At 30.1% G+C, this 12,516-nt stretch overlaps 1 protein-coding gene across 1 annotated transcript in view; it reads left to right on the forward strand.

Annotated features, from left to right (window-relative positions):
- The window catches only part of LOC106467692 (Fanconi anemia group I protein-like), an 86,531-nt gene that overhangs the window by 66,494 nt on the left and 7,521 nt on the right, over nt 1-12,516 (forward strand). The window contains exons 12-18 of the mRNA XM_022395893.1: nt 424-592; nt 2,057-2,184; nt 3,836-4,001; nt 4,388-4,566; nt 4,726-4,839; nt 6,265-6,333; nt 9,269-9,364. Coding sequence (XP_022251601.1) covers nt 424-592; nt 2,057-2,184; nt 3,836-4,001; nt 4,388-4,566; nt 4,726-4,839; nt 6,265-6,333; nt 9,269-9,364 — 921 coding nt within the window. The remainder of the gene's footprint in view (nt 1-423; nt 593-2,056; nt 2,185-3,835; nt 4,002-4,387; nt 4,567-4,725; nt 4,840-6,264; nt 6,334-9,268; nt 9,365-12,516) is intronic.

Genomic DNA, 12,516 nt, shown 5'->3' on the forward strand with positions numbered 1-12,516 from the left:
GACCAAGTATGCGTTTAAGTTGATTTTTTAAATTTAAGCTTTGTTTGCCAGTATAAAGAAGACACGAGTATATAATAAGTTTAGGTACAGTTGGTATCTTAATTGGATTCATTAGATTGATGTGGAAAAAAGAGACGTCCACTGGTCTCCTTACACACTTTGATAGCTTTATCCTGTTTACGTATAAACGAAACCTTGTTTCATGCTTACTAAACAGAGCTTACAACCTGTGCTCCACATATCTTAATCTGCACTCTGAAATTTCGTCCTCACATGACATCCTGAAACGTAACTGCTATCCACAACACTTATTAGAAAACATTACCAACACCTTCCTAACAAAGAGACTCACAAAAAGTTTTTTTTTCTAACATTAGGAATATCAAAATATAGATATATTTTATATGATAATATATTTTTCAGCATATTATAGATGATGCACTGAGATGTTCAGAAGGTGACCATTCTTTGAAAGAGATAATTTCTCTCTTGTCTATTGTTTCATGCTTGTCTAAGCATATTCAACCAGCAAGCCTCATCTTTAAGGAATACTTTCATTGGATCCATAAGCTGTGTAATGAACAAGAAATAAGTAAGCAACAAATTCATTATTTACCAATTGTTCAACTTGTATGTTGAGCTGATAAAGCTACTTTGAAACAAACTCAAACCTCTCTCTTAAGCTCTTGTAATCACATTTTGATTCCAATAGTATATTGTATTTAGGTAAATGACAAGAGGCACTTTTGAGAATAACGATTTTTCAACTATACAGTTGTACCTGAAAGATTGGTCAACAACACTAACTTGTGTGTTGATTTTCATTGTACCTAATAGCACAAGTAAGGGATTATTAAGGACTTCTGTTCCTCTAAGATGACTCTTCTGTCTAATCCTTGTTTAAAGAAAAAAGGTGCAGTATGTTGCTTTTTACATTGTCAAATAACTGTAGTAAATATGCCAAAAATGAAGTATAGATATATAGGGTACCTATTAAGAGTGAAAAATGACTATTAAACTCAATATAAATAAATTATTTATATGTGTAATTAGAAATTGTGATACTTATATGACTTAAAATGGCCTTCAAGGTTTTGATGAATGAATAAAATGGTAAACTTTTATTAATTCATTTTCATAATATTTTGTTGCAAAAGGTCATTTGAGTCTATCTAGCTTTTCAACTTATTCTAGGAAACTTAAAAATTCATGAAGCAGTTTTGTTGGATCTTACTGGTTCAACAAGAATATTATGTATGTAATTTCAGGAGTAACTGAAATGATTGGCCTAAAATGTGTTGTAGAATCAAATTATTCTGAAATTAGTGTTACTGTGCTTACATAACAATCTAATCACACTGTGTTCAGTTATTTGGCCATGTTTTCACTATCTCTCTTGATATACTTCTCACTTGAATTTATTTTTGTTTATAGTCAAGCTCTCTGTTTTGCAATATTAAAAATTTGATAGAGTAACTCAAAATATTTGATGAAAGTAACTAAACTATAAACTATATTTGTATTGACATTTAAAATGATAAGAAATTACCTCTGAAAAGAAATGCTATTTTGCAAGTTTCAACAAAAAATATCAACCAAAGAATCCCATGTGAGTCCTAGCAAAACATTATAGTCTAAAAAAAATAAAAAATATTTACATTATTTGAAAATACAATTTAAGAAAATCTTGATTTATGTGCTTTCTTTTTAAAAAGTGGTTCCAATTCTTTTAGAAATTGCAAGAAGTTACTATCTTTAAGCTAATGAAAAGAAAATAATATTAAACATTTAAGAAAATGTAGGTTTGGATCCAGTAACTAATGACTTTTTTTTTAACAAGGCTACTTGATTATGTCTACAGATTTTTTAAAAGTAATTTAGATCTCATTCTCCTACAATTACTTTATTTTGAAACACCTAAACGTGAAATTTGAAATGATGAGAAAATTGTTTCTTTTGACTTGTTTCCAAAATAGATAAAACATAATTTATTTTAATTTATCAAATGTGAGGTAATTTGAAGTGTTTTTTAACAGCCTGTATATAAATATTACAGATGATTCTGGTGTAGCCAAAGCTATGTTGTCTCTCTATTTAACTTTGAGTCATCAGAGTAAAGAGTATATCCCTGTACTAAGAGATGTAGCTAACCAGATTCATTCCATTCTTGGAGATATAACTGAGGTATGTATTACGATATAAGAGTAATTTCATATCAGTTTAGATTTGGAAAAAATTAGCTACAAATACTAGCTTTATTAAATAAAAATGTTTGTGTTGGATATTTGTTTAAAGCTACAGAAAGCTATCTGCATTAGCTATCTCTAACTTTTGGAATTTAAAAATCACCTACTCAAAAGCACTCCAAATCTTGGACTACTCTAATCAAATAGTGGGATGCAAATCCTGGACCCTGAAATACACAGTCCAGCAAACCAATCACTAGGCCATGCCTACTATATTCTTATTTTAATCTCTTTACTTTGTACAAAAAAATAACTTGTATGCAAGTATTCATCAGGATGTGAAATACAGGACAGAAAGTCCCATTGGACAAATAACTATTATAATTTATTTATAGGAACATTTCATCATCACAGGTAAAACTTAGGTGTTTATGAGACTCTAGTTTTGATTCATTAGAAGAAAATTATTCAATAATAGATATGTACAAGTTAGAGCAAAACATGGGTGAAAATCTGCTCGTACACAGTACTGGAACTTATTTTATCTCCTTTTCATCCAACCCATTGTTCCTTCTGTTGTACTGTCAGAAAGCAGATAAATCATAATTAACTCTTTCAGCATAGGCTCGACCTTGTAACCATTTTGTGCTTTTTATAATTTTCATGCTATAACTTTTAACTGAATGTTAATGAAATTTTGCAAATTATCAGCAAACATTACAATTCGTTTCATTTAGAACATAATTTACTTTCTATTTAACTAATGTTCTGAAGCAAACAATATTTACATTGGTTTGAATTGTCTTCATAATATTTTCTTTAGTACCAACTGTTGATTAACTTTTACCCACTATATATAATATTTACAAGTGCTTGATTGGTGGTCATAATTCATAAGTGTGAATCGTTTTAATGAATTCTTTGGCAAACTTAGCATCTTGCTAGTTTGGTTTGGCAAGAGTACCACATGATAAATTAAACTTTGTTACAGATGTTGTATTCATTAATTGCTCTTAGGTTTAGTGAGAGTGGAACTTGTTGATCAACAGTGTTGTAGAACCAGCAATTTGTAATTTTACTAGGTATGGTATGTTTTGGTGATATTTTATCGAGCCTACCATTTCATGAGACTTAGCAAGTATGGAACACCTTCATAAGCAGTATAGCAATGTATCCTCTTAGATGCATAACCTTAAAGCTCAAAACTTGTAATTTGTCAGTTAATTTTGATAGGCTATAATGAATATGATATGCTTGCTTAGAAACATTTGATTTTTGTTTCATTAAATAACCACAAACTAAGTGTATTATTAATCCAGTTTAGCAAACATCTTTTATAAACCTAGTATTGGCTTAAAGTATTTAATCAAGCTTTAATAAAATAGAGTTTAAACTACTTTTATTTGAAGGGAATTAAAAAATGTGTAATTAGGTAATATTCTTCATTTGTTTTGATAATAGTAACAGTTGAAATGCTTTTGCAGAAGAAAATCACCCAATGATAATTTTTCAGTAGATGTTCTTTTCAACAGAACAATAAAATTTATCTTAGTGGGCATGAATCATTGTTCATTCATATTAATTTGTCTGACTGATTCATAAGATAACATCTCATGGTATTTTGTCATTTCTGTGATTATTATCTGTAGGATGTAGAAGTGGAGAACAAAAAACAATTTGCAATCATCAATGAGAAAACAGCCTTACCCTTGGCCCATTTGATACTTTTTCATGCTGATCTTGTATTGAATGAAATAGAGTGGATTTTAAATCAGATGAAGGCTCAAATTACTGTTGACTCTGAAGCAAATAAAGGTGAATAAACTAGTTATTCACAAGATCGGAAGAAACGATGTTCATTACAGTCTTAACTCCATTATCAGCAGTTTTTTATCTGTAATAGTTCCAAACCACATTAGCTTCTTTTTTTTTCATGTAGTCATGTGTCTACTGATTTTTATTTTAAAATTTTAAAGATATATCTTGGATGTAAGGCATTATAATCTTTCACCCACTTGAAATGTATTAAAGTTTTAGAAGCTAAATTAAAGTCTTGATCTATATATTTTTGCATATGACTAATATATCCTAATTTATGTGTAATACTATAATAACCTCAACAATTCAGGAGATAAAAATTGTTAATTAGTGTTAGAAAAAGTTCAGTTTCTTTTTATTAAATACATATTTTTTTCTTGTAGATACTGAACCCCCAGAAAACCGAGTAAAGAGGGAATACAATCTCTGTTCACATCTTGGCCAATTAATCACAGTTGTCCATGAACTCATTCAGACAGCTTTTCCTTTAGGATCTTGTGCAAACACTACTTTGAAACTTGTCAGCCGCATCTATAACACCCTTGGAGTTTTCACAAAATATGTTGGTTCAGCTTCTGGTTTTAAGCATAAGATTAAGTAAAACTAGTTCTACAATAAAATGTTGTAAAAGTTAGAACAATGGTGTGTATAATAGTTCAATCAACTTAAGTTTATAATTTATTATTTTAGTTTTCTGTCTAATAGAATTGTTTGTTTGCAGTATATATGCGTGTACAACTTGAAAATTGGCCATTTGTGTTCCAAATTTGAAAAGTTGGTCAAGTTATCAAGCACACATTTAACTCCACATGTGGACACTTTCATCACATATGAGGTTTGTCAGCTTTGAAATTATTTTACGAGTATTTTTGTAACTAATGGTGTGATATGTGTTGATATATTCTCAGACACACAAGGTAAAGTTATTGCCATTTACTGTGCATGTCACGAGGTTTTAGTGACTTACATTCAAAATTTAATTAAACTACTTTTTGTTTATGTTATGTCAATTAGTATAGCATTAAATCGTTGTTAATAAGCCATATTTTAATAGTATATAGTTTTAAGTTCTTAATTTTATGAGGCAATATTTTAAAAAATCCTTTCCATGGTGTCAGAAATGTGACATATTTTCTCTAGGCATCCCTTCTTGTCTATTTTATTCACCACCCCTACAATAATTATGAAATTTAACGTAAATTGCTCATTATAAAATTGTCACTGCTCAGGCAAACCATAATTTTTATAGCCTTCAATCTTGTTTGGTTACAGAGCCATCAAATAGAAAATCAGACCCCTCATGCCACACCCACCTGTCACATCCTATTTTTCAGGATTTGTTAATAGTTCTCTCTTACTATTAATACCATATTATGTTATTTTCTAAACAGAGAATTGTCATTTTGTCTGTTAGTACAATCCTCTTTCACACGGGAAAGATAATGACTAGCTTGGATGAATTTGTAACGGCTTTTGTTGCATAGTTAGAAAGCCAGAAAAATTGCAATGGTTAGGGGAAGTTTTCTGCTTTTTGCATGTTATTATTCTATATTTTTTGGTGCATTATTTAATTAAATGAAAATTATTTAGTGCATTACTACCAGTAGTATAAAATAAGTAGAGTTAAGTGTTATCGACAGTTGACAGCGAACAAAAAGAAAACCTGGGTAAGCACTTTATTTCTTGTTTTTCATGTTTATTCTTTATTTATTATTATAAAAGTAATTAAAATGTAAAAATAGGGATCTCTTTGGGTTAGTTAAGGTTAGATTAGGTAAAATATACAATAATATAATAAAAACGTTACACGAGGCACACATGCGAGCAGCTTGGAGTAGCTCGTGGATAATATAATTCAATAGCAAAACATGAGCTCCATGTTCCCCAAGTGATTTACAACTTATAATGGCATAAACAGTAGTAGTTAGACATGGTTCAAAGGGCAATAAAACAATAAAATGTAAGTATAAATAGATGTATACTGTTAAGAGTTTAAAGCTACTTAGAATAAACGAATATAGTTTCATGTTACAATTTGAAGTCATTCTAGAAAGAAAAAAAAGAGTAATTTTAGATTTATTTCGATTTATATTTTTGGTGGTTATGAGGTCAGTCAAATTGACAGACCTTGTATAGAGTTAGGTTAGAGAAAATATCAGATAAAAAAAAATACTCGATATATTCACAAACAAATTTTTTTTTAGTTTATTAAAAATAATATGATGTTTTGTATGTGAAAGACTTATAATCTCATTGCTAGGCTTCTGAAAGAGCAAACTCCCAAGGGCCACTAAAAAAGAAGCCAAAAATGGACTTTGAGGCTCAAAAGGTATGATAGCTGTGGACTTTAATCTATACTTTACAAAATAACCAAGAGAAACTAGTGTATTTTATACCATCTACTGTATTCAACAGGAAAAGTTTTAAGAGGAACATTAGCTTTGACTATTGTACAGCATAGTGTGATAAATAGATCTTTTCAAAATGATAATTTATAAATTTAGCACTGCCATTTATATCCTTGAAAAAATTAGACTTCAGAATTAATAAAATATAAACCCTTAATGTTCCATTGTTGATTTTTTTATAATTTAACAATATTTGAAGCTTATATCACCATTTGTTTTTCATTTTGAATGGATTTATTCACAGTTATGGCATGATATTTTGAAACATCAAACCTGTTATTTCCAAAAATATAATGTTACCTTGGTTGTTTTTTGTTTAAGTTTTCTAATGCTAATTTGACACAAGAATGTTTTCTTGGATCAAAATCACATTTAACTCCAGCAGCAGAAGAATTACCTCAATATATCAAGTTTCATCAGGATGATTTTACTGCTATCCAAACAGTTTAACTTATTTGAATAAGGAACAAAATGAATAAAATAAGAATGTATTTGCATGTAGTTAAAAATGCAGGAAATTTCATATTTGAACTGAGTAACAATATTGAAATGTTTCGTATATTTGTGTTTTATATAATAAATAATAATTATACTTGCAAACATCTAGCCTTGTTTATTCTTAGTTTTATGTCACCAGTTTGTGTGCTTTCTGTTTAGAAATAACTTAATACCAAAAAATTGTACTCATTTAACCATTGTTGAAGTCTATTGATCAACAGACTCTGTGCAGTTCTTGTTTGTTATTTACTCGTGTGAAAAACATAAGTTATTTAACACATGGTTTTTAATGCTGAAAAATTTCATTGATTTCACTTTTTTGCATGATCATTTTTAGTGTTTAACAGTCTTTGAAGCTCAAATATATGATGCTATGCATAATAATACATACATATGCACTGTTTATAAACATGTTTTTCTTTTATTCTAACTGTTCCCTAACAAAATCAGTTGAAGTTTGTTAGGATAGGAGAGTAATATCTACTTGATTGGTTTAACTTATAAAACCTCAACACAACATAAAACATTTGGTAACCAACATATATTGGTTGACTGGTTTAACTTGTGAAACCTCAATCAATCATAAAATAGTTGGTGACCAACATGTATTATTTGACTGGTTTAACCCCATGATTACAGGCACCCTTGTACTGCACATGTCACAAATTGTTACTTTTTTACATTCAAATTTTAATTGAGCAATCTTACCCTCAATATATACCAATGAAATTAGCTTTAAAATTTACATTATAGTTCAAAGTTTTATATTATCTAAGTTTCAATTCCTTTATTTAAAAAACCTCAAAGAAAAATTCTTAAACTTCACAAATTTTTAACTTTTGGATTTTGTGGCTGGAAAACGACTTAGAAATACTAAACCTTCCATATATAGAAATAAACTAGGTTAATTGCTCTGTTTGCATATTCTTCTTTCAAGCTCCTTAGGGGACATTGGGAGAAATGAGAAATAAATATCTTGGAACTCTTTACAGATGTCACAACCACTTTCTACATATAGAGTTGCAATTTCTCAGCCAATTACACTTAGTTAAACTAGATGTTTGTAATCAATAGAAATATTGCATTTTGAAATACTATCTCCCAACAGTTAATTTAAAATTGGCACAAAGAATTCCATAGAGAACTTGTCAAACACTCTTAGCATTCCAGCTGCTTTTGTCCTCACTAGCACTTTAGCATTGTTTCTCTTCTATAAATATGTTAGTTGGATAGACAATTAGATTTTATTTATGTTTTAGTTTTATATTTACACTATTATGTGTTAATTATGTTTTAAAATGCATATTAGAAAGGTTTAACAATTTCTTACAATATAAGCCAAACTGCCTCGGTGTGTCAGGCTTGGTGTAGTAGGCAAATGTCTCAACATTCTGACAAAGGCTAAAGTGTTGTAGCCAAGGATAACGCCCCGAGAAAGCATTTTGACATATGTTGTGATAAGCAATAATGCTAGAGGATAGGAATGGAAAATAAAAGGTAAAAAATATACTAAATGCGAAAAAGTAAAAACATAGAATTAAAAATATAACTGAAAGAAGATTTTCAAGATTATTTGACAAAAATTAAAAAATATGTTCATTTTTTTCTATTTTTAATTATAAACATTTCACTGCACAATATGTTGTTGATAATACTCTATTCAGAGCCTGAGTGCAAATAAGTAGGATAAAAAAAAAATACAGTTTTTTAATTAAAATAATTTCATTCTTTGTGTACAAAATACTTGTAAGCTTTAGCAAAATCTTACCAATTGTTGTGAGGATACATTTAGAAACCTCAGAGTTATCCGAAATATTGTTGTACTGTGTATCATTCTCCATACAACATATGCTCATTGGTTATGCCCCATCTCCATAGGGTTAACCTGTGAAACCTCAACCAATTGTAAAATAGTTGGGGACTAACATGTATTGTTTGAGTGGTTTAACTTGTGAAACCTCAGCCCAAAATAAAATAGTTGGTGGCCAACATGCAGGAATGGATTAAAGGTCAGATGGGTCTGGGGCTAAATATTTCTACCAGGCCTACTATGATTGTGACTAATAACTAAGGTAAAAACAAAACAAAAAACATTATAACAGGCCTTTTTTTTAGCTCAGGCCTTGTGCTACAGCCCCAATAACCCCCGCCTTAGTTTGCCCCTGTCAGCATGTATTATTTGACTGGTTTAACTTGTTAAACCTCAACCCAACATAAAACAGTTGATTAAAATGTATTATTTTACTGGTTTAACTTGTGAAACCTCAATGCAATATATTGAAATAATTCATAAGAAAACAAATAAGCTTATTTTAATTTACCATTGACAAATTTTTTCTTCTCTGTTATTTTATCCAGGTCCAAGTGATGAAAGAGACAAAATCTATTCCACCAGTAATTTATTCTAAAGAATACTATGAACAATTCTTGGTTCAGTTGACAAAGAAATCTAAGGTAGATTTCCAGATTAATTTTAGTATGTGCCATACCAACATTCAACAATTACAAGTACCTTTAGAATGCTGAGTAGTGATATAGTAATTTCTATCAATGTTTAAATCTTTGTCAGAGAGTTTGTTAACAAATATATGAAAACATTAACTTTTTGGTAAAGTTTTACTTTTTCAAGTTTCATTTTAGAAGATAGGTCAAAAAATGTTTTGGACAAAAAATAGAATTTAACTAAATTGAAAACATGTTTAGAAGAAAGCTTTGACACTCGAGAGTACTTATTACACTTATGTTTTGGAAATTGTAAAAACATTAATACATTTTTTTTGTTTTAATATCTTAAAATGTGTATGTGAACTTATTATTTATAATGAAGAAACAAGTAACAGGGCTTACATATACTAATTATGTAATTTTATTGGTCATATGTGCTTTGACTTGACTGTTAAAAAGATAGCCAGTTTTTTGAATAACATTTCTGTTTATATTATTGATGTTATATATGAAGTAATTTTTAGCATGAATTTTTTTAGTGGTTTCACTTTCAAGAAAAATACATATACCATTATTTGAAATTCAACACTTATAAAATATCACTGTATCATTGTCCTAGGTTCTTGACTATTCTAAGTTTTTAACTAACCCTTTCAAAGTTTGAGAATCTTTCACTATTTCTTTGAGAACACTTTACTGATCTATGTTACAAGTTGAGGTATAAATAGTTGATCAAGTTTTGATGCTTATTCTGTTATGTTTAAGAAATTTGTGCATTTACTGATAAGAATATGTGGTACCAGTTTCATTGGATTACATAGAAATAAGGTTTAAAATACATGTGTGTGTGTATGTGTACAGATTTCAGATTTTTCATTTCTCTTCTTTGAAATGAGAAATTAAAAAGTTATTTCTGATACAATACATTACCACCAATCACATAAATAGCTATTCTCATTTAGTGTTGCCCTCCATATACAAAAATGTTTTCACATGCCACAAGCCTTGAACTCCCACATACATCATGATCAACGTGGCTCAACTGCATCTAGCATGTAAATCATCTTGCGCCATCCACCAGTAGGAGTGCGACACACCTTCCTGATGCATGTGATTCCCTCTATTCAATTCTGCCAAACTATCATTTCTCATTAGGCAATGACTGAGTGCAGACGTTTTTCAATTGTGTTCTTTTCATGTGCTCATTTACTTTTTTTTTAGAAGTAATTTTTGTGATTCATTCATTAACTACCGTTATTTTTATGCAGTAGTTTGCCACAATAACTTACCTTTGTGTCAGGCTTTTATTGGGCTGTAATTCTTTACAGTAGGTGTTTGTGACTTGCTGACAATAAATGTCAACAATAAACGGACAGCACACAAGCTACTTGTCTTAAAATAATATATATTCAAACATATGTACAAATATTTGTTACACTATTGTTTACCACAGTTGAATCTAGAGCTTTAAATAATTTGCATTTTTGTCAAAAGTCCACACAGTGTGGTTCGGTTACTTTAGAATCCAATTGACAAGACGAATTATTTCTTCTCTCCTCTTTTATCACAATACAATCAATGATAAATTCACTTAAGTTATCCTGTAGATTACCACAGTTGTATCCAGAGCTTTAAATAATTCTCTTTTACATCAAAGTCCACACAGGCTGGTTCAATTACTTTGAAACTCAACTGACAAGATGGGTTATTCTTCTCAATCTTCACTGTTACAATATAGCTGTGAAACACACCATAGAAATCACTACTATAACTGTTGTTTTGTATCCAGAGCTTTAAATAACTGTCTTCTTTTTGTCAAAATCCACACAGGCAGGTTCAATAACTTTAGAACACCCTTTGATAAGACAAATTCTTCTACTTTATCTAAGTTATTACAACTCTGTTAAACTCTCAGTTTATAAATTGCCCATTATGGCCAAACTGACAAATATGCAGTTTAACTTCATATTTACTTCACTTAACTTGCTGTATCCACATGTATTTATCACACATGACAGAAAAATCTAGAAATATCTAGCCCTGTAGTGACAATAATATTCACATCACGAGAAAACTTAGAAGCTTTGAGTAAGATCATGTCAACAGTATTACAAAAGCCTAGTACAACAATCAAACTGCATACACAATGTACGACTGTCACAACTATCACCCCCAAAATAATTAACTATTAACACTCTTGTTATGACACTAAATAATCATTAAATATTAAATCACTAAGTATACTAAATATTAACTTAAACTAAACAGTCTTGTATATCCAACACTTTGTTTATTGATATTTTCTTCTTCTTAACAGTTTACGATGAATTCTGAGGTTTGTGTTTTATAAGTTCTGATATATTTTTACCACTACTTTGAGTGCCATTACACAGGCTTTAGGTCTGGGGTCTCAACTGGGGATTTCTTGGCTATCATTTGTCAGGAGATTTATAGTTATAAGAGTCATTCTTCTTCTCTCAAAAATGTTCGAGTTCTTCCTGCATCGTCTGAACCTGTTCATGATGAGGAAGCATTTGACAGCATTTTTTCTCCTGACTATGCTGTACTTTCCCATGCCTCTCCTATGGAATCTACTAGGCTTAACTGTACCTTTTTGGATATGCTTTCTCAGATGTGTCCTATTTTCATGGATTTCATATAATACTGTCCCTTCATTATTACATGACACCCATCTTTAGAGTACCTTGTTTTTCTTCCTTTCCCTGACATTAGGGTTAATGCTGAGTATTTTGTTTCTCAGTTGAGGCCTGGTGTTAGAATGCCTTATCCTCCATGGACTTATTATTATTATTATTATGATCAACCCTTTCTTGACTTCCAGCAATTTGAGTCACTTTTGCCATTGTTGGGGGCTGTCCCAGAAAATCCTATCTATTTCTGTCACGACCAGTTTCTCACTTTCATCTTACCCTTGCATCTCTTCTACAGTATTTGTCCAACATACACCTCCTTTCTACATGATGACAAAACCTTATCAAAACATTGTACATTTGCTGTTATGTTAAACTTATATTAAAGTTTTTCTTCATTACCCATTCAAGCCGTCTCCAACCATTATTAGTCATCACGGCGATTAATCGAGGTTGTGTAAGTCTAAACGTTTATCTTTGTTATTCCATGTATAACTTTTTAAGTATGTT

This window comes from Limulus polyphemus, unplaced genomic scaffold, assembly GCF_000517525.1.
Source record: "Limulus polyphemus unplaced genomic scaffold, Limulus_polyphemus-2.1.2 Scaffold2707, whole genome shotgun sequence".
Taxonomy (NCBI): Eukaryota; Metazoa; Arthropoda; class Merostomata; order Xiphosura; family Limulidae; genus Limulus; species Limulus polyphemus.